The 22,460-nt window shown below is 40.9% G+C and overlaps 1 protein-coding gene and 1 long non-coding RNA gene across 4 annotated transcripts in view; one reads left to right on the top strand and one right to left on the bottom strand.

The window, feature by feature from the left end:
• pola1 (polymerase (DNA directed), alpha 1) overlaps positions 1-22,339 on the bottom strand; it is a 65,623-nt gene extending 43,284 nt beyond the window's left edge. Inside the window, exons 1-26 of one of the 2 annotated variants that reach the window (XM_082546498.1) lie at positions 22,163-22,339; positions 21,594-21,721; positions 21,242-21,338; positions 21,066-21,143; positions 20,869-20,984; positions 20,593-20,655; positions 20,229-20,330; positions 19,953-20,121; positions 19,685-19,853; positions 18,755-18,927; positions 18,524-18,636; positions 18,179-18,292; positions 18,030-18,104; positions 17,790-17,928; positions 17,522-17,676; positions 17,325-17,409; positions 17,092-17,153; positions 16,264-16,353; positions 16,056-16,172; positions 15,771-15,946; positions 15,471-15,600; positions 12,665-12,784; positions 12,475-12,565; positions 12,257-12,381; positions 11,975-12,124; positions 9,089-9,211 (exon numbers count right to left, since the gene is read on the bottom strand). In XM_082546498.1, coding sequence (XP_082402624.1) covers positions 9,089-9,211; positions 11,975-12,124; positions 12,257-12,381; positions 12,475-12,565; positions 12,665-12,784; positions 15,471-15,600; positions 15,771-15,946; positions 16,056-16,172; positions 16,264-16,353; positions 17,092-17,153; positions 17,325-17,409; positions 17,522-17,676; positions 17,790-17,928; positions 18,030-18,104; positions 18,179-18,292; positions 18,524-18,636; positions 18,755-18,927; positions 19,685-19,853; positions 19,953-20,121; positions 20,229-20,330; positions 20,593-20,655; positions 20,869-20,984; positions 21,066-21,143; positions 21,242-21,338; positions 21,594-21,721; positions 22,163-22,211 — 3,009 coding nt within the window. In that variant the 5' untranslated portion in view covers positions 22,212-22,339. Of the gene's footprint in view, positions 1-9,088; positions 9,212-11,974; positions 12,125-12,256; positions 12,382-12,474; positions 12,566-12,664; positions 12,785-15,470; positions 15,601-15,770; positions 15,947-16,055; positions 16,173-16,263; positions 16,354-17,091; positions 17,154-17,324; positions 17,410-17,521; positions 17,677-17,789; positions 17,929-18,029; positions 18,105-18,178; positions 18,293-18,523; positions 18,637-18,754; positions 18,928-19,684; positions 19,854-19,952; positions 20,125-20,228; positions 20,331-20,592; positions 20,656-20,868; positions 20,985-21,065; positions 21,144-21,241; positions 21,339-21,593; positions 21,722-22,162 lie in introns of both variants that reach the window. The other variant, XM_082546497.1, reaches the window with a different exon arrangement.
• Positions 1-22,460, top strand: part of LOC309714249 — a 239,549-nt gene that overhangs the window by 39,284 nt on the left and 177,805 nt on the right. The window contains exon 1 of one of the 2 annotated variants that reach the window (XR_014278858.1): positions 10,425-10,444. The exons of the other annotated variant lie outside the window; for it this stretch is intronic. This is a non-coding gene — a long non-coding RNA (uncharacterized lncRNA). Of the gene's footprint in view, positions 1-10,424; positions 10,445-22,460 lie in introns of those variants that run through there. 2 annotated transcript variants of the gene reach the window in all.

The raw sequence follows: 22,460 nt of genomic DNA, 5'->3' as shown, positions 1-22,460 counted from the left end.
TTGTTGGCCTCATCTATTAAGGCCTTACATGTCTTGTTGTCACGTCAATCTCGTGTATTCTTTATTTGAATCCACTACCCCCCCCAACCCTCATACACTTCTCATCAAAATATCTTTTGTCTTTTGCCAGGCTGTCATTTTAATAAGAATATTACTCTTAACTGACCTGCTTGGTTGAGTGATGAGTGGTTTGCAGACTGAAAGGCAGCAGTAAAGACAAAAGATAAATGCGCGAGCCCCCCCACCCCCCCCCATTATCATTACATCTTGAACTCTGGCACACACACATACACACCACATACATCCTTCTACTGATCAGCAGATCAGAAGCGGCATGTTAAACCTCTGTGTAGCAGAGGGCCCTTGTAAAAAGAGTCTGGGGCACCAGTGACGATTGTTTTGAAAAGCACTCAGCTGAAAAGCATTTTGGGATGACAGTCGGTCGACTGAAATAGCACCTGTGGAGGAACACACCACTGTCAGAGCTGGGGGGTGGCAGGGTGACATACACACAACATGTCCACAAGGCACTTGAGCACACACACACAAGTTTGCAAAACTCTTTCACGAACACAGCCTCGCACACGCAAAGATGCATAAAAGATTTACAGGCTCTCTTCTGCTACCGTGAAGTTATATCTGCACACACCTCCGTACACACCCACAGAGACCGAAAGTCCTTCTTTCACTAAAATGATTTCACTTGCACGCAAGAATTCACGAGCACAGAGCACAGAGCACAACACACACACACACACACACACACACACACACACACACCTGTCCTGGCAGATGCCATAGCTGTGTTCTCATGTCTGCCATCGGGAAGGTCAATCTGTTGTAAAGCTGTGACTGATTTAATACAACCGGCCAAGATCACAAACGCCGACACTGATTGAAAATAACTCAACAATGACAACAATCCTCCTGCTGTCCGCTCAATTATAATACTGTACTTTAATAGCAGGAAAAGGCGCATCCTGGTATGTCACTGCATTTTCTCAGCCAAGTTTTTAATACATTGTCAAGTAAATAAGCAATATAATGGCAGATACACAAGAGCAGCAGTGAAGCCAGACTTTTTATTACTTTTATTACTTTTATTTATTTTTTTTAAATGGGGGTGCAATACAGCTGTCATGAAGACAAAAAAAAAAAAAAAAAAAAAAAAAAAAAAGTAGTGAAAATTATTGTGGCCAATAATTAAATCATGATTATCATGAATTTAAATGATTATTCATGCTTTTGAAATCTACACCAAATCAAATCTATGGCTCTATCGAATAGAGTGAGCGCCTGGGGAATAAAGCAACAGTCAGAGGGACTTACTAACTTTTGAAAGATGCTAGACCGTCGAAGTACTCAACTAAATATGCCACTGGTTGGTGGGGAGTGAATTTGAGAAAGAAATGGTTCCCAAAAAGCAAAGCAAAGGAAAAAAAAGCACTGGCATGCAACAAAATGTGGAATAATGATGATTTAATCTCAAATATCTAATCTAATTTACTAATCACTAAAAGTAGGGGTGCAACGATACACAAAATTCACGGTTCGGTTCGGTACTTTGGTGTCACGGTTCGATATTTTTTCGATACAAAAAAATGTTCATGCATTTTTAATTTGTCATTTATTAAAATTATAAATATATATTTTAACTCAAAAGTACAGTTTTTAAATTTAACCCTAACCCTAACCCTTGTGCGTGTTTTTTATTTTGACAGCGAATGCGCACCTGCGGACCACTTATGTGCAGCCCTGGTTATTTAGCTCGTCATATTGCAGCCACAGAAATTCTTTTGTCCATGAAACCATAAAGCTGCACTTTCTTTTTGACTTATAGTCTGATTTGTCATAACTTCTCCGTTTTGTGGTAAGCTTTTCTTTGGCTGTCACTTCTTCACCCTGACCTGTCTTATTTGGCTCAGCAGAACTGAAATGCTTTTACACACTCACTCACATAAGCTCAGCGATTCTCTGCGCGATCAACCTCTCACATGTTTAAGCTGCGGGAGATTTCACTTGTCATGTTTGCATAGTGAGCTAACGATTAATAAGACGATGTCAGAGGAATTGGTGCACAAATTATCATCACTCACAGATCAGTGCTGTCGCTCTCTATACACAGTTCGCACGATTGCAAAGTGAAAGCAAAAAAACAAGCGCAAATTCAAACGCGACTTCAATATGTCACATATTGACAGTGGCTCACCGATGCCAATGACATAATTACCCAGCTACATTTCTGAAAGAATGCAAAAGCATTGACATATATTTTTCCTTCCTACAATAGCCCGACGGGCAGGGAAGAGATAGATTTTGGTAGCCCGACTGAAAAAATCGCTAGCTTTGGGACGTTGGGCTAGCGATATTGCAAGCCCTGTATCTGATTGAGGAATCACTCATCTTTGGAAAAGAGAGTTTATTACAGAGAAATGGCTCTTTCCAAAATAAAAGCTATACTATCCGCTTCTTCTGGGCTATATTCTCAGCAGCATAAGGAGAATCATGTGCTAACAGCGGTCTAAATGACTCGGCTAAAGTTAGTAGCATGCTTGTTGTTTTTGTCTTTGCACTAGGATGATGTCGGCGTAAATGTGCAGTCATATTTGTTGTGTTCCCACTAGTGCTTTCAGGTTAATCTCGTTGAAATGACCTTAACGCCACAACACGGCAAATCTCCGTTAACGAGCTACCGCCGATCGCCCCGTGCATGGGGCTAGACGGCCAACACGTTAACGAGCTAACTGCGCTAACACACTAGTTCACACCAATGTAATTGAGCATTGCATGGCACATCCAACATACTGTTTTACTTTAGTCCATGACTCGCTTACCTTCAGGGTCATACGTCACATGAAAACCAAAATAATTCCAAACGCCAGATCTGAATGAGGTTCAATTTGCTTGTTGCAAGTAGAGCTTAACTTCTGTCTCGCTAGCTTGCCCTGCGCTCTTCCTTCTGACTATGCTGTCTGTGTTGAGCGCTCAGTGGATCTGCGCTGGACAGTGCAGCCTAGGCGGAGTAGTCGAACACAGATTCACTGAGCGCTCAACACAGACAGCATCGTCAGAAGGAAAATTGATAAAATAAATTACAAATGTTGTATTGTTCGATACATATGCGTACCGAACCGAAAGCACTGTATCGAACGGTTCAATATCGATACGAATATCGTTGCACCCCTAACTAAAAGCTAACACTATAAATAAATTCAACTCACTCCACAGGGTAAATAGTAATGCTCTTTTTGGGGGTCAGTCACTATAATTATTGATGATTTAGTATTGTTATTATGAATTATTTACTACTATTATTAATACTAATTATTACTCAGTATGGCTGCCATTGATTTAGAACAAAGTCACTAAAATGAATTTTAAAAACTTGTGCTACTGAAGTTAAGCTTTTTTAAAATGTTAAAAGCTGCGTTTGAAAAGACTCAAAATGTGGTTCTTCTTTATGTAAAATTTAAATAGCTGCTCACTCATAAAACATGTTTATGTGGGAACAAAATCCATAGAATAAATAATTCTGAGGGAAAACAAACCCTTATTTAGTTTATTAGTATTTATATAGAACTTTTCAAAATAAAGTTATAAAGTAAACAAATAAATTCAAATTCACGTCAGATGAATCCATTATCAATTATAATCTCTGCCATAAGCTCATTCTCACATGGCCTCATTAGCAGGTGTTACGAAGTCGCCGTTTAAACTCTGAGCCCCTGCGCGGTCCACCGTCCGCCCTCACAGACACGCTATTGATGCCAGAATAGCAGCGCTGCTCCCATGTGACTATTTGTTAAGTCCACTCCTATCAAGAGAAAAGCCCACTCTTTAAAAGGACTACAGGATCATGGAAACATCGCAGCCCTCATTTCCCCAAACGCACCGGCGGAGTAGGCAGGCTTATGTATTCTTATGTCTAATTCAGGGAAATGTAAAAATGACCACTGTGATTCTGAAACCCTCAATGAAAGAAATGAGGGCAACAGTATTTACTCACATGACATCAGAGCATGCAGTCTGACAGATGCGACCACAAATGAGACGTGATAGGTTGGTTCAGGTATTTCTGTGTCTAATTCTGGGAACTGATTTGTGATTCTTGAGACAAGAGAGATGATACAGAAGCAGAACAAGGGACACCAGGGGCAACAATATTTACTTAGACTTCATTACGAGCACATGCACCCTTGCACACACGTACGTACGGGAGAGGGTTTAACCTAAACCAAACTCTGACCTCTCTGCACCCTCAGCTCCGTTACAGAAGCCAGCTTCTATCTTCACTCTGCATGCCAGCCAATAATGTCAACTACGAGCTCCTGTCAGGCTGTTTTTAAACACAAGGACAGAGACTCAATTACAGCAGAATGGCTTTTAGGAGTCACCCTCCATCCGGAGAGACACACACCTGCTAATGGTTGTCAGATTTGCAGGCAAAAGGGTCAAAGGTCAAACCAATCTGCGATCCGCAACAATAAGCAGCTTCCCTCGGCCTGCGCTGTGAACATCACTCGATTAGGACGACGTAAACACACCATCATGCAAGAGAAGCAGGCCAAACTAAACAATTGAGAATTTTAAAAAGCGAGCTTCTGATTTCATAAACACAAATTAAATTCAAGTACAGACTCTTTGCCATTTCAAGTGACTAGAAACATTAACAATAACACAGGTCAACAAAGGAAAAATCATGTAGTTGTTCTAAACCTGCAGCTGATTCGTCATCCCTAAGCAGGTTTGCGGAAACCTTTCCCCCCCAAATTAAAATCTCCTCATTTAGTGGATGAATTCGGAGATCCAGCAGCCTGTGGCCAAAAAAAATCTTTCTGGTGTGACAGATGCATTTATCAACCCATTAACAAAAAATAAATAAATAAAATTAAAAACGAAATAATCACATGTGTGCAAGCTGTCTGTCTGTGTCATACAACCATTTCTCTGCACCCAAATGCTCTCTGGCGAACATACAAAAGAACCCAAAATAACGCTGAGGGAGTGAGGGGGACATCAATCTGTGGAGGACCCTTGACTGTGTAATCCTAAACCTTCACCTTCCTCTTAATACCCATCATCCCCCCCTTTAATACCCACACATACCAGGACAGAACAGGGCCACAACAAATGGTCCCGACAAAGGGCAGAGTTCGGCCAGTAGCACTTGTGCACGCACACACAGATGGGTAGTAGTCACACACACACACACACACACACACACACACACACACACACACACACACACACACACGATAGATGACATACCCAAGGAAGACGCACAAGAATCAGGAGGAGATGTAAGTGGGGGGCTTTCCCCTCCTAAGTTGGCAAATTTGATCAGAAGGTCCACAGCCAAGGGTCTGTCAACCCCCATCTAAGCCCAGGGCTGAGACACTGCCGTGGCCTGCAGCCTGAGCCATCCGGCCACACTGGGGGGTTAGGCCTCATTTTAAAACGAGAGCGAGAGAAAGATGAGAGCCGGGCCAATCAATAAATACAGAGAACACATGAACATTCACTCTGGACACTCATCCAAACAGATGAAGGGAACGCAGGGGCGCGAGAGGAGGGTGGATTTACACTGTGGACAGAGTGGTGATCAGTGTACATGTTACAATTACAAAAATAAAAAGCCTCCTAAATCATGAGATGAAAGTGGAGTGCAAATGTGACGATTAAAATGGGGGTGGGAGTGCAAATGGCAATGCCCACAAATACACTAGAAATCCAGTTATAAATGCCAGCTGGCTTTTCTGGCTCGCTGCAGTCGGAAACTACCGAGAACTACTCGGCTTGCCTCCTGTTAACTTTAGGACTCTGTACAATTCAGTAAAACAGACACATTTGGTTCGTACTACTGCTGATCTGCTGCTTTTCCTTGACGAGCATACGATGCTCAAGTGCTGGAAAAACTGTCCTACAAAAATCCTATTTTAGATGCTATAAGATTTATACACACACACACACACACACTTATATACAAGTAAAACTGACAAAAAGTAAATTTCAAAGAATATCTTCCACAGCATGTTGCCTTATTATCAGCAGGCTGGTGCTGAAGCCACGCGCTCTCCAAACACACAAGCTGCTATATAAATAGAGTTGTGGTAGGATCATAGATACAAAGTAAACAAAACACTAAGATTGTGTGAAGTGGGATCTCCTGCTTCATCAGCAAGCCGAGGTACGTGTGTGTACACCGCACACTGACTGATGACCTTTTTGACGCACGTCTCTCTGTAGTGTACTGAAGTCCTACATCCAATTTGCTTACAGCCTCCTCGCCACACAGGACAACTTGAGAAGTTTTAGAAAACTTTGGAGGAAATTTTAGTTTCCAACAAACCTGCAAAGCATCTGAATCACTATTAGTATAAACACTCAGCTGACACATTATTAAGTACACCTTGATAAACCCAATGCAGTCTAATGAGACATACCACCAGTATAACCTTCTGTATAAAGGCTTATAATGTTCAGCAACTGTGTAAGGATAACTGTAGAGTAGTAAGGTATTTGATCCTGGCAAATGTATTTGTGTCACATTGTGATGCTTGGAGGTTGACTTCATACTTGGGTGGCTGTAGCTCAGGATGTAGGGACTTTACTAACTGAAAGGTGGGCCGTTCAATGCCTGGCTGCTCCCATCTGCATGTCTAAGTAAGATACAGAACCTCAAGTTGCTCCTCTGATGCGTTCATGAAAATGTGAATGTTAGAAAGCACCACTTAGGAAGAAAAAAGTGCTGGGGTGACTGAGGCGTGTTGTATAAAACGCTTTGAGTAGAGTAGAAAAGCGCTACATAAGAACAAGCCCATTTACCGCTGAACATACTAATTAGAGTAATAATTATTAATAATACTAATTAAGGAATAATCATTTCATTGAGGAGTAACTGCAACAGATAATCAGGTAAAAATCAGGTAACCAAGCGACTCTTCAATAACAGTAATTTATGTTTTTATGCTTTATTTTGATAGGACGGGTGGAAGAAGCCTGGGGCAGACGCGCATGACTCGCACCAGGCCTCGAGGACGGTTCGATATTCCGTGGCAAACGGGTCAGTCGACCAAACCTAATCTACACCCTGCCCTCTTCTCAACACTGAGGATACAGCCATCTACACAAAGTACCACAAACAGTATTAAATATGGGCATAGCTTCAGGATAAAAAACAAAAATAAACCTGCATTTGAAATGAAAACACTCTTCAAGGCTTCAGAAACCAATCGCTGTAGCTACCTCCATCTTTTATACTGACCGTAACAAGGACTCGCCACCGTCAGTGTGAGCTCCACATGGGGGCAAAGGAGTCCCAGATTCAGATATAGATTGGGATGATGTCTGCTTAGCTCTTAATGGTAATCCTGTTAACATGCTATGGATAATGGGCAACAAAAATGCTCCATTTCTGTGCGGACATGATGAAAATGTTTTGTTCATGAAGCACAAAAAACAAAAACAAAACATCTTTTATATACACATCAGTTGTTGTTAGACTTTTTCAAAAGCAAGGACAATTTCACATCCTTCCAGTCCCACCATTACAAAAGAGCTCCAGCTGCATCATTTTACTGTTACACCACTTATGCTTCACAGGTTTTTAATACAGCCTTGGTTAGATATGTATAATCCCATTATGTATGATGCGAACTCCCTTTTGCTTCAGGGACATTGGACATCAGTATCTGTATTCTCAATGTACCCAATCGAATCTGTTCTAGTGAAACCTTCTTACTTCCAGGCACCAGCAGAGTGATCAGCTTGAAGGTGTAGCATATAACTATCTTAATGTGACTCACTAATGGTGACATCTGTGTCAGCATTTTCTCCAACTAAATTTGGATTTCTGGCCCTCCTGTGATAAATAACTTTGAGGTTTCAGTTTTTATACAACAAATAAATCAACAAGAAAGGTTGTGAAAATAGCTGCTAGCTGTAAGTCTATTCCACATGATTAAATTAGGGCTTCTAAATCTAGCAACACGGGCAAGAGCAAAGCCTTCGAATAATGGAAATCTAGTCTACTCCTTACACGAGAATGGTGATGCTTCCCGGATTATGTAAAGCAAGCAGGAGGTACAAATGTAAATGAACCCATCTACCTCAGGCTGTTGATAAATACGAACTACAAGATATAAGCGGTGAAGTGTTGAGGGACAGAAACTCCCACCTGCAGCAGCAAATCCAATACACAACTTTAACAATGTAGCTCTGTCAGCTGAACAACAAGCATGACTGGAGGCCCAAACGGACTGACAAAATAACAAACACGCACAGTGAGTTACTGCCCTGCCCTCTATTAGGGAGCACAATGAGTGTGTAAGGGGATCTTAATGAAGGACTCCCCTGAGGCAAAGCCTGATGCCTCTGCTGAGGACTTGTACTGTTAGAGCTCATTAAATGAACATGAGTACTACCACTGACATAGTGGGAGAGTGTGAGTGTGTGTGTGCTCGTGTGTGTGTGTGGGGTGTTCAGTTACAATACCAGCTTTAGCTGTTTATGTCATGCAGTACACATGCATCTTTGCACCAATTTATTGAGCGTGCATGCCACTGTCATTCCATTTGTGTGTTGAAAGAAGTGCTTACACAATGAGACTTTAAATGGAGAGTGTTAGATTCAAGAGTGCCCGTGGCATTCTGTTCTTGGAAAATACTTGCATAGTGTCACTGATATCACCGAAAATAAGGAAAGTCTCTTATTCTGACTAAATGAAATTGAAGATGTAATCATATTTGGGAGACAGAAAAGGGCACAGGGTGTGGGAGAAACAAAGACATTTGTAGAAACAAATGTGAGTCAGGATAAAGCAGAAAACAAATGACAAGTCAAAGAAAATAGGCCAGAGTAAGGAGTGTTGCACAGTGCTGAATATAATGTAGCAGTGCCCTCTTGTGGATGAACGTTGGACTGTTCTTTACACTTTTCAAAAGAAAGTAGGATAAACTTGTATTTAATCAGTCTCAGTGTATTTGGTGCCTTTTATAGATCCAGATACTGCTCTAAAAACAAAGCTTTACAGCTAAAACGCTCGAGGTCCACATAGCCTTTAAAGTCAGCAGTGTGTTTGTGTACTCACCTCCCTACCCTTGTGTGTAACCAGGGCAGCAAGTGGCTTGGCGTAAAAGCGGCTGTAGCTGAATCCCAGGCAACCGTACATACTGTTAGCAGTCAGCTTCAGAGCCTTCTGACGGATGTCGTACTGAGGGACAAAAATATTCCAATGGGAAAACCGGCTAAAATGAGTGCAGCGCAGCAAAATATTCAACAACAGATTTAATTAATCCGATATGATATGGTGTGGCGCTTTCCATCAGTCTCATCTAAGTTTCTGCCATTTCTTAGGTACACTGTTTTATACACTGCACTGATTTTTATATATTATTACATATTGTTTTTCATTTATTGAGTATGTGTGCAACTTTAGCCGTCTTTCCATTAGTACCTACTCGGATCGACTTGCCAGGGCTTGACTCGGATAGTCTGGTTTTGCATAACAATTGAATACCACCCAATGTGCTTGGTTGTTGTTATAGCAACACGTCTGAGCATCCCGTGACGTAATTAGTATGCGACACGAACGCTATAACAAAGGTGGACATCGAGGCGACGATAAACCTGCTGCTCCGTCTGTGACTTTTCGTCCGACTTGGGGACCACAGCGTTGTTTCTTGTAGCCATTTCCCTCGTTGCTGGGATTTCGTAAACAAGACGCCACTGATTGGCTGATCAGTGGCGTCTTGTTTACAAGTCTGATGACGTCACATTTCAGTACCTGCTCGTAGGGCTGCTCGATTATGGCAAAAATGATAATCACGATTATTTGACGATATTTATTTAACCCTTTAAGACCTACTATGGAACCAAGTCCACCAGAGCTTATATTATTTTTATTTTTTTTTACATGCTGTAGTGCCATTTGTGGGAGCATTTCAAGTTGCTATACATCAATACAACTGTTATAGCCCATATTTTAATAATATGTATGCATTAAGTCCATAGTAATTACATAAATTGCAAAAAAGTGCAATAAACTACAAAAGAAATTGAAAATCGCTTTTGTTTTGTTTACATATATTTCTACTTGGAGAAATTTAAGAGGTTTATCCCTCAAAACTTTAAATACAATAAAGTTGCAAAAAATAGTTTCCCACCACAGGAAATTTATTTTGAGTGTCTTCATAGTTTTATTTTGGAGATACACCAATTTTTATATACTGCAGGAAAAACAAAAAACAATCCTATGATGCAAATTTGCAAAGAAAACAGCATGTGCCTCATTTCACTGTGGGAAGTGTTACGAACAGCTGATAGGAACGGCAAAGCGTGTTTCTGGAATATTATGTTTTTGTTCCTGCAAGCGCTTTTTATGCAATTTTTGCAAAGCTTTATGTGGAAGGAAACCGTGACCGAGGACAAGCTGATGGCATAAGATGTAAGTACAACTCCTCCGGTTTCATATGCAAAACAAATTATTGCGCTAGCTTACACGGTTCAGGTTCTACAGGGATTTAAAAATAGTTACGCAAAACGGAGCGTGCTGCTCTGACCGGCTTTAAAGGGTTAACAATGACTTTAAAAAAATAATATAAAATAGTGTGCAACACCACTGAAGTTTTTTTTTTTTAAACTCTCTTTTCAACCAACGGCAGTCACTCTCCAAATAACTTCTGCTTAGCTTTCCGAGCTTCCCTCGGGTCTTCTTAATCAGCGGTCTCCAACCTTTTTTGCGCCACGGACCGGTTTATGCCCGACAATCCGGTTGTTCAGTCTGACGTCACTAGCCGTGTCTGGGTCTAAACTCCGCTGCAGGTCCATATATCAAACGATCACTATGGCATTACTGAGAGTTGAAAAACTGTCTAAAGTCTTTCATCTTTAATAAAATGATCAGCGTTCTGCTCTACCAGGTGTAACAATTGAGTTTAACATCCAGGCATCCATGAAAACGGAATTTATGACATTTAACGGAGTTAGAAGTTAGCAGGGAGTTAGCTCGCTAGCTTCTATCTAAATACAATATAGCATGTCCTGACTGCGGGGTTTTGGAAACAAATTAAAACGTACAGCTCTGCTATCACTTCCAGCATAAATGAAGACAGAAAACTAAACAGCAGTGACGTTTGTAGGGTTACTGAAGTTGGGCTAGCTGGTATATAATGATGTGCTACGTGACCGCTAGCGACACAGCTATGTTAGCATAATATAAACAAGCTAACTTTTTTTCCACTCGATAAAAGTTAACGTGAGTGTTCTCGGTGGTCAGGAACAAATGTAATCGCATGGCAGGATGCTGTAAAAGGACCAAACTTCAGCCAGGAGAACAACTGAGATAATCCATCCACAATACGAGGTTAGTCATTCATATACTGCTGCATGGGCTGGGCTGTAGTTACATCCTAAGGTTTTAAAAACTGAGCTTAAATAAATGATTAGCGGTAATAAAAGCCGAGGGAGGTCAACAGTGATCACTGACTGTTTTAGGAGCTTTTTGAGATTAAATAGAAGAAAATACATAACATTAAACATGTTAACAACACAAAAGCCATATTAAACGCAGACTACTTTAGACCCGGAAGTAGGATACGTCACGTCATCACTTAACAACTGGATATTTTCACGGACCGGCCTTTAAGGTGTCGCGGATAAATGAGGGAGGGGCTAATAATCGGCTCAGTCATTTTTAATGATCGTTGAAAGCCCAGATCGTAATCGTGATTAAAATTCGATTAATTGAGCAGCCCTACCTGCTCGGATCGCTTTGGAGCCCTTGTCAGAGCAGGGGGTACCAGGTACTATGACCTAATGGAAAACCGTGGTGAGTCGATCCGAGTAGGTACCAATGGAAAAAAGACTTTTCATTCACGAAAGACGTCACATGCAATAACAATAAAGCTTCTCTGTTCTATTCTGACACCAGCTCACAAATACCACCCCTACCGCTAGTGTGTGTTCACGTGTGTACCTGCAGGTAGAGATCTGGGTTGATGTCTTGCTGTTTCATGAGCCCTTTGACCTGCTTACGCCGTTCAACCAGCTTCCTGATTTCCTTGGGCAGGATTCCCATTTCTAGGTTAGGATCTGGAATCTCGGGAATTTCCTCTGGGTCATCCACCTGTTGCCATGAAAACACAAGTCAAAAGTGTGTAAATGAATTGAATCTCGAATCCGAAGCATTTAGCATTAACGTAGCTGGACAACAGGCTCAACCTATAAACACAACTTGTGACCAGTTTTTGAACACTACCTCTTTCTTCTTCTGGGAGTTCTGAGCCTCCCTCTGCACGGTGGTGAAGCAGATGTTGAACTCTTGGATGATTGAAGGATACAGACTGTTGAAGTCAAGCAGCAGCACAAACTTATCATAGAAACCTAAAAATGAGAAGAAGAGAGTTAAAATAATTGCGTAAACATGAAAAAACAAGGTGAGTAAATACATTTTTTTTAGACATGCCCAGTGCTTACCAACTTTAGGATCCAGCACCAAACCTCCAGCATAGGCTGCCTTCTTCTTCCTCTTGCCTTTGCCTGCATCCACATCATCTTCGCCTTCAGCCTGGAAAAAAAAGAAAAAAATAGAAGGAGCTTTATTTCAATTAACTAATTTGGAAAAAACAAAAATTCAGCTGCGTGTGTTATTTGGCTGCATCTTCACCGTCTCGAGCTGTGCTTTTTTGAAAGAAGGTTTGTCAGGGACGATGTAGTCTTTCTCGTGGAAGGCATGAAGCAGCAGGAACTCGTTCCTCTCAGAGCGGCCTCCCATCAGAGTACGAGACTGCAGAGACAAAGCAGGGAGAAAAACTCATTTTCCAGGACATTTTCTGTCACATACGGCGATTAGAGCTTCCAGAACAAGATGTCAAAAAAGGATTTTTTTTTTTTGCCTCAAAGAAAATGGGAAAACATGTTGGTTTGGACTTGAAACAAGTCGGTTAAAAACACGAATGAATGAAGGCAGAAGTTTGAAAGAATAATAGTTTTGTGAAGTAAAACTGATGTCTTTGTCAGACAAGTGTGAGTGGATTGTGACAGCATTTTTAGTTGTTTTTACTGATATCAGCATTATAAAAATTTTAAAAAGTAGATAAAAGATTGGAGAAAAACCCGTCAACCCATGTTACGAGTGCTGACATTGTATAATCTGCCCACCAGAGGGCACACTGCAACTTCCCTGTTGGAAACACACACATTTGGACCGAAGAGCTGATCCAAGCAGAGCTCAGTAAAACGGAAATGAGTAAATAAACAAGTAAAAATAACAAACGTTGGGAGTGGGAAGTCTGTTTACTGTATTGTGTGTCCAAAAGACAAAAGGAAAAAAAAATTATATATTAGCCGATAAATTCGAATGTCATATTTTTAATCGCTCTTAAAAAAAAGCTAAAATATTGGATATCAGTTGGTCTATAGTCACTGTAAATCTGCCTCAACTCAATAATCAGAAAGGCAGAAAGACTACGGTGTGATCGCCCTGAAATACATGTTTGCTATTTTAGCTGAATCAAGCTGGATACCAAAGGTCATGTAATTCTGTTATTGGTACTAAATGCTAAATTTATGATATCAAGAAACTCGTAAAAAATGAATTAATTGAAAACTCAGTGAAACAGTTATCATTTCCAACACAAATATGTAAAACTGTAGCTCCTGAAACCAACTGCTTTAAAATACGACCCTACAATTAAATTTTATGCTTTTTGAAATGAGCACTCTGTTTGAATAAAGCTGCTTTCAACATCTCACCTGTTGCCTTTGCAGAAAATACCAAGATACAGAAAGCACATGACAATCCAGCATAAAAATATCAACATCTTACCCAGACCCACAGCACACAGCCCTGACATTAACGCCATGCAGACTCATAACGATACAGCTTAAATGACTGTGGCTGTTCCCATACAGTGCTACTGACATGACCCACTTCAGTAGCTTATCTAATTTTGGTGTTTTTTGTCCATAAAGCCAGCGTCACCTTCAGCCTGCTTACTAAATAATTATCTGCATTTGTCTTGATGCACGCTCAATCATATACTGTAGGTAAGGAAATCTCAAAAAAGTTGATTGTTTATCTTGACTGTGTTTTCAGTGGGAGAAACGCTTCGACACTCATCCAAGTGACTTCTACAGATCAGTCTTGAGGTCTTCTATCAGTGGTGCTGGGTTCATTCATTATGCAAATGCATTGTTTATAAGGTTGGAGAAACCTGCAGTCAGCTGAAACTGAAGATGAACAGAATCATCTTTTTGGAAATTGGCTGAATTGCATCACTTTTAAAAATATGGAGTCCAAGGAATAAACAATAAGTGTGGAAACTTGTGTGAGAAACCTAAAACCAAAATGTCAGATGATGATATTGCTATTGTGGCTTAGACTTGTTATGCTTTTCTTGATCAGCTGAGAGAGACTGCATTACTAGAACCCTTACTTCAGTGTCTCGGTGAAGTTAAATCCCGGTTGGCCTCAAACTTCCTTAACTTCAATGAGAACAAAACCGAAGTGATAATTTTTGGACCAAGTGGCAATCCCAGCACCTCCCATTTTAACCTGCACAGTCTTTAGCCTTTTATTAAATTGCATGCCAAAAATATTGGGGTTATATTTGACAGCAATTTCACCTTTGAAAAACAGATTAGCTCAGTTGTACAGTGGTCTTTCTTCAAACTGAGGCTGTTATCTAAGGTGAGATCATTTTTTGGCGATTCATGCTTTTATTACATCCCAGCTGCACTAATGCAACTCCGCTGGAGTTAGCCAGACCTGCCTGACAAGACTGCAGTTGGTCCAGAATGCTGCAGCTCATCTTCTGACACGTACTAAAAGATGTGAACATATTTCCCCGGTGCTTGCCTCTCTTCATTGGCTCCCTCACCACTTCAGAATTACTTTAAAAAATTTTTATTGTTGACTTACAAAGCCCTGAATGGACAGGCTCCCAGGTATTTGTCTGACCTCTTGCAGCCTTATGCACCCTTTAGGTCTCTTAGATCAAGGGGTCTTTTGCTTTTAGCCATACCGAGGTCGAGGCTGGTTCACAGAGGCGATCGAGCATTTGCAATCGTAGCGCCTAAGCTGTGGATTAATTTACCCCTACACATCAGACAGGCTCCTGCTGTCAATCTTTTTCAATCTTATCTTAAAAAACATTTTTATTTACTGGCTTTTAATACAGCATGAGAGTTATTTGTTAATTCATATTTGATGTTTGGTATCAATATTATAGGTTATTTTAATAGGTATTTTGTATTCTTGTACAGCACTTTGGTCAATGTTCCTGTTATAATTAAATGTGCTATATGAATAAATAAAATAATAAATAAATAATTATAAGTATGTGACTAATTGACTGTTAATACTCTGGTATGCTGCAAACTGTCAATTTGAGTTTTGTGGCTCAGCCAAACTATAAGATCATTGTGCATGTTAAATTATGTTAAAGAAAGAGCAGCATTGTCGGCATTACCATGACGTTTCCAGCAATACTGGTGATCTGCAGGGCGAGTGGCAGCACGTTGAGCTCACACATGATCAGGAGGATCAACTTGGCGTCTGTCCATGTCAACTCCAACAGGTACAGGAGGTGAGGAGAGTCACTGACACACATATTCATATATATATATATTAATGTACACATATTATTTCCCACATTGATTTGTGAGCGAAGAAATAACATGTAGAAACTTTATAGATGAATAATACAAAAGAAATGACTTGTACTTCTTATCCTGTGTTTTTGGTGAAATTACCCTTTACATGTATTTACCTGTAGAGGTTTTTAATGTCTTCTTGTGGGACTGTGATTCTTTCCGTCTTCAGCACCTGAGCAGTGAGTTCAGTCAGATGATAACTTTTACAGCGAATCAGCTCTTTGGCTGAGATCTCCACGTCACAAACCAGACGGCCACAGGTGGCGTTCTTCTCTGCAAAGGCACTACGACCCTGCGGATTCAAAAGCACCAGCACGACAGAACATAAAGCTTCTTTTTTTCTTTTTTCTTTCTTTCTAGTACATTTGAAGAAAACATTCTCAGCAAATTTGTTTCCTTACCCCTAATTTGGGCATATTGGACCTCCTGAGGCGTCCAATTTTTGACCAATGGGGAACCTTACACACATTGATGCGCTGGAGAAGAACTTCCAAGTCAAATCCAAAGATGTCATGACCCTACAGAAAACAGTGTTTTTAGCCAGAGACAAAACAATAACTTTAAACCCAATTAAAAATCATTATCACAATCTCAACGTCTCCTACTCACCACCAGCACATCAGGGTCAATCTTGTGCATCTTGGCCAGGAAGAAGCCGAGCAGAGTCCTCTCTGTAGAAGCGATCTCCACCTTCCCATTCTAACAGAGAGAGTCACACCGTCAGTGTCTTCACTAAAATACAGCACCCTGCTTCTTCTATTCAAGTTCCATGTAAAGCAGCAAAATTAACTGAATTTTAATCACATTCACTATTTTGGCTTCCCAGACTTCAATGAGTGATACTGGAAATGCGTGCTACACAAATAAAACAAAAAGCAAATCAAGCGCTCCCTAAATAACCACGGATACGCTTGTGTTTGCCAGTCACAGCTGTTCCCTGCATTGTGCAGAATGAAATTTCCTAAACGCGCTCAATAGCAGCGATGCGCTACTGATAACAGACCATCGATAGAAAAATAAAAAATTAAAACAAATAACTGGCACAGCAGAAGGTGAAGCTTGTTCTAGTAGAGTCCAGTATGATGAATGGAGCAAAAACAAGAGGAACTCCAATGCTTGCTAATATGAATTGTCAAAATCAACTAAGACATCCGTAAGTGTCCAATGAACATGGTGATTAACAAAAGGAAAACTGTTAACATGCTGGACAAAAAAGAAGCATGTTGCACCCCGTTGTGCAAATATTCGTCCGAAGTGACCTGTACTGTATATTAACAGAGGAAAAATAGACAGGAATGTCCCACAGGCAGAGTACGGACAACATCCAGAAGATGATGAATCCCAGATTTGTGCACTAAACGTTAGTATGCATGTTTAAAGCTGCAGTTTATGAATGAGTGCCAACACGCTGAGGTTTACATCTGGATACGCGCTCACCTTCTTTCTCACAGCCTCGTTGAAATCATAAGGAAAGATGCAGTCAGCTGGTCTACTGATAACTGAGAAGACAAATAATAAAATGACAAGCCCACTCATTTAGTCTTTGGTTTTACTTCTTAAATGACATTTTGTTTTACACGTTAAGGCTGGGGATTGTTAAAATAAACAGCAATAAATAACTATGCATACAAAGACTACATTCTCATGTGCGACGCCATGAAAAAACTCACCGCAGAAATGAGTCTGGTACGGAGGCTGAGGAGGAGATTTATCCATGTGGAAGCGATAGTGTATAAGCGCAGCTAGAGACACAATCTGCAGGGGAAAATGACTGCATTGAGTCCTCACTTCTTTAGTATTTCAGTCTGTTTGCAAAAAGCATAAAATCGCAGTATCCGGCAGGATATTTGATCGTGTGTGTTCTGACCTCATTTTGGTGAGTTTTAGGGTTCTGGACAGTCTTGAGACTGATGGACATGACAGTGAGTGGTGGAGGTGGGAGATCTTTGACGACTGTGATTAAATCACTCCTCAGAGAGAGCGCCTCCACCTTACACCAGCTGACCGGCTGGCTCATTAGCTCTAACATTGACACAGTGAAGTTTAGAGACTAAGTTTAACATGTCATCTGAATTTTTTTGCAAAATTCCAACAGATAAAGTTAAACTTAGTAAAAGTCTACATCTCCTACTCACGTGGTGACTTGATATCCAACCAGCAAGGGCCTTTAATCTTCCTGCTGAGGAGAAAGTGCTCCAGACTGGATGTGTTGGTTCCAAAAATGTGGGAAAAGGTCGCCCCCTTGAGGTCAGAAGGCAGCGAGGGGAACTCAGCCTGCGAAACAATATTTCCCAAAGGATTAAAGCTTATCTAAACATAAAGAGCTGGATAAAGCGAGGACAATGAGGGAATAGCATATATACAAGTCTGCTCACAGAATATCTGACTTCCAGGTACTCGCACTGAGTGGGCACGTCAGGAATTTCAAACGCATAGTTCTTCTCCACTTTCTGTAGGACAAGAAAAAGAAATCAAACACAAGCTAAAAACATGACTACATTCACACTTTACAGTCTAATCAGACCTTGGACTTGAACTTCATGATCTTAAACTTCTCAGAGAGCTCGTTGAACTCTTGGTACACATCCATCATCCCTACTGGAGTGTTGGACACCTCCCCGGTCCTGGGGTTTGTCTTCTGTTAAATGCAATACAAACACTAATTAGACTTTTAATCAGTAGATATTTCTGTATAAAACTTACATCTCACTTTTTAGATTCCAACAAATATAGTTCCATATATTCAATTGCTAATATTGTGTAGTGGAAAACAAATATAAATACTACTTAACTCAATCATAGTTAAACAACACAATCACATAGCTTTCTACTTTCACAGGTAATTCATTTTTCGACAGATGAAACTTACATATTCGCGAGGTAGGAGGTACATGGTCCGCTCAATGTTCTTGATGCTAACACAGCAGCTGACATGAGACTTTGCAGACTCAATCCACACTTTTCCAAACAGGTACACCACACCTTTCATTTAAATTCACATATCAGGGTGAGCTCTACAAACCTGCCCATGATTTTTTTAAAAACAGTAAACGTAACCGCATTGTATTTTATCCTCACAGTGGGTGAAAATGGGACCCACCTGGTTGGTTGTATGGGTCTTCGAAAGCATCCAACCAATAAAAGCGGAAAACCTGCTCCCCGTCCGGGCCCTCCACCAGAGGAAGTTGGCTGGAATCGACCTGCACCTCGGCCGGAGCGTCGTTACCTCCGCCCTCCTCCTCTTGTCCCCAAGAGCTTCCAATTCTGCTGGACCTTGACAAGGAACACAGCAAAGAAACTGCTAAAAACCCATCTGCTCATATGTGAACTATTCCAGTTTAAGAACATAATTAGTTCTGTGGGTCATGCTAACTGCACCTGCAATCATCAAAGTGACTGCACAACGCAGTCAATATATAATCAGGCAACACAAGACTCCCACGTTTTTAAAAGCAAGTGTGAACAACTTTAAATGCTGCTCACTTGCTGGGGAATTCATTTTTGACTTCCTGCAAGTTAACAACACAACAAGACGGCTTAGATCTTTATTTTTAATCTGGAGTTACTCAAAGCTACAATCATTTCAGACCTTAATGAGTCCAGCAATGTTTTGTGGGGGATTGACTGCAGGTGTGACACAGAAGAGTGACATGTTTTGTCTTCTTCTTTAATGTATGGAGCCCTGCTGTTTGACCCAGATACATTTGTGAACCACTGAAGTGAACTGAATTGCAGTCATTTTCATAATGCAATAATCAGCCATCGCATTTAGCTTTTCGAATTCCTTTAGAAACACCGGCATGTGCAGGTAAAACACGGGAGGAACAGATGCCACAGGAGTAAACACCTGTTTAAATGGCATTTAAATTGACTCACATAAGCACCGGGTTAATTTTGCTATATGCATTTTATATTTTCCTTGTCCTTGCTTCGTTTCCTCGGGACTGAAAGACAGCAATTTTAGCACAACCCATAGAACTACAACTATGGGAAATAAAATGAGGCTGAACTAAAGGCATGAAAAACTCACATGAGGACTGGATCCTGAGGTTCACCTTTGGCCTCAACTTTGACTGCAGTCACTGCTGCTACTTCATGTTTAGACTCCGCATCGTCTTTCACTACAGGGGCCTCCTCCTCAAGGCCAACCTCCATCGGTTCATCAAAGTCCATCTCATCAAATGCCATGGCATCATTCACTGAGGAACATGTTAAAATGTAAAGTTAGTGCATAAACTTTTCACAAAGCAAAAAAAAAAAAAAAAAAAAGGCAAGAGATTAGAAACTATCTTCATTACCTTCTTCTTCGTTCTTGTCTTCTTCATTCAGCTCTTCCACTTTTACCTTCTGCTTTGCCACAAGAGAAGCAGATGTGGACGAAGGAGGACGGACTGATGACCTGGGGGCAGAGTGTGATGGTGGCGTTCGAATCACTTTTGCCTTTACCCCAGCAGCTGAGGGTGAGTCCTGCTATCAAAGGGATGATGATTCGTTATAATTTCAGGTAAGCCACTTTATAAACATGTCTAAAGAGCTAATCAATATGCTTTGATTAGGAGGGTGGAGTGAGTTACCTTTGGCAACTGAGGTTTGATAGAGAAGGGATTCATGGGTGATCCCACAGATTTCTTTTTCTTTAGAGTCACCACAGGTGGCGGGGTCAGAAGAGCTGGTTTCTGGAAAGACGGAGCATATTTTAAAGCCATATTAACAAAGGCTAAGACACCAAAAGAAAGAAATTACAGCCTTTAAAAGAAAAAAAAAGTAGAAGGGAATATGTCATCATGCCCAAACAGGAGAAAAGTAAAAATGGTGAGAAAAGAAACATAATAAAACATTGCAGATTTTAGAATAGTATGTGTAATCACAAGTGTGGTTAATAGATGAAAACGCCTTGCTACAGACTACTGTCACATGTTTAAATGAAGAATTACCAACCTCAGAGTGCAGGTCCTGTAAGATATCCCCTAACAGGTCATCTTTGGACAGATCCACATCTTTCTGTAAGAGACAAAAGTACAAAAACATCTGACAAATGCATAACGACAAAAAATAAAAATAAAAAATAAAAAATAAAAATAAAAAAGCTGGATGTTGTTAAGCTTTACATTGACTGGAATATCCAAAGCACCATGCAGGCACAGAAATCATTACATGTAGACTGCACGGGGCATTTTTCACAGAAGCAAATCAAAGATGCTAACAAACACATACCTCAGCAGGCCTCTTGACGTTGCTGTTCATGAATAGGCTCTTAATGCTGTTGGGTTTGGCTACGACAGATTTCTTCACATTCTTCCTTGAGTCAGCTCCTTTGGCGCCTCCTTTTCCTGATAAAACAAACAAAACCTATTCATGCACCTGATCTGGACAACTTACTCCAGAAAATGTGATCAACTCCTTGTGTTTACCCCTTTTGTCTTCCACTACATCATCATCCAAATCATCGTCAAAGATTTCTCGTCCATCCTCCACGTATCCTGTTCCATCTGGCAAAAAAAGAAAAAAAAAGGAGAGGTAATAAAACAATTGTGACGTTGGCACAGTATAAATATTCCTACAGCAGGCTGAGGTAACTGACACTAACCATCATCAATAATCCAGTCATCCTCTTGCCTCTCTCGTACCATCTTTGAGTACTCATCCTCGTCCACCTCCTCATACACACTGCTGAACTCCTTCACCTGAAAAACACAACACTGGTTAAAACACAGGTGTACTACTGTGAAATGACACCTGCATACAGCATCCTAGGATAGAGAAAAGCATGAATCATTTTAATGAGTGAAAAACAGATGCTGTAAAAGGAAGTATGGAGAGACTTAACCAGCTTTGTTTATTAAGCCACAGTGACGCAGTTAAAACAGGTGTTTGATGCAATTTAACACATTCTTCACACACCTTAAACCAGGAACCAGTGATATGGCTGCCTTTCATACCTCATACTTGATCTTCTCTCCCATCTTAGCCTTTTTGAGCTGTTCCAGTGCGGACTTCCTCCCCACCTTCTCCCGTTTCTCCCGTCTGGAGCGAGTCTTCGCCAAACCACAGGCTTCACTTCCATCGTCTGAGGAGAGGGTCAAGACAACGCAGTATGAGGAAGGGCCATTTGACTCGTTTCTTCAAACATATAATACACACATGCCAGATCGACCTGACCCCTGTGTTTCTTTTATCATTCAATTTAAACGTCTGCAGACTTACTGGTGGTCATTATATAGATTTTTGTCGTTCTCGAAGCGCCACAGAAGTTAACAGACCTTTGCATCAACGCTCTTCTGGTAGCTACCTTCATGTCCTCCTGCTTGAACCTTAATAATACTCCTTTTACAGTGGAAAACGCTGGCAAGCAGACAACGGTGGGCACTTTGGGTGTTAATGAGCGAAGCCTGATAGCAGGCGTATTAACATAATCTGAACTAGCTAACGTGTCAGCTAGCTTCTTCGCTTTGCCACCGCAATGTCGCCAAAAGTCAACAAAAACAGAAGTGCGAGGTCCAAAACTCACCGCCGTCCGGAGCGTCCATGTCTTTCTCAGGGTTTGACACTGGAGCCATGGGGAGAAGTGGGGGTTTTGTCTTATTTATTCGTACGGTTATGGCAGGTCAACACAACAACAGAACAGCTCGCGCCAAATCGTCTTCCCGGGGAAAGTCATATGTCGGAAGTGACGACAGAGCGCCCAACCAATAAACTGGCACGCTATCTCACCTCTGTCCGCAAGGTGGCAGTGTTGTACAATCCCTACGGGCTGCACCCTATCTTCTCCCCTTTTTACCTGATTACATTTATCTGGCAGGTAAGTG

Source organism: Aulonocara stuartgranti (assembly GCF_965226115.1).
Source record: "Aulonocara stuartgranti genome assembly, chromosome: 9".
Lineage (NCBI taxonomy): Eukaryota > Metazoa > Chordata > Actinopteri > Cichliformes > Cichlidae > Aulonocara > Aulonocara stuartgranti.
The sequence above is the reverse complement of the archived record's forward strand: the minus strand, read 5'-3'. Positions and strand labels throughout refer to the sequence as shown.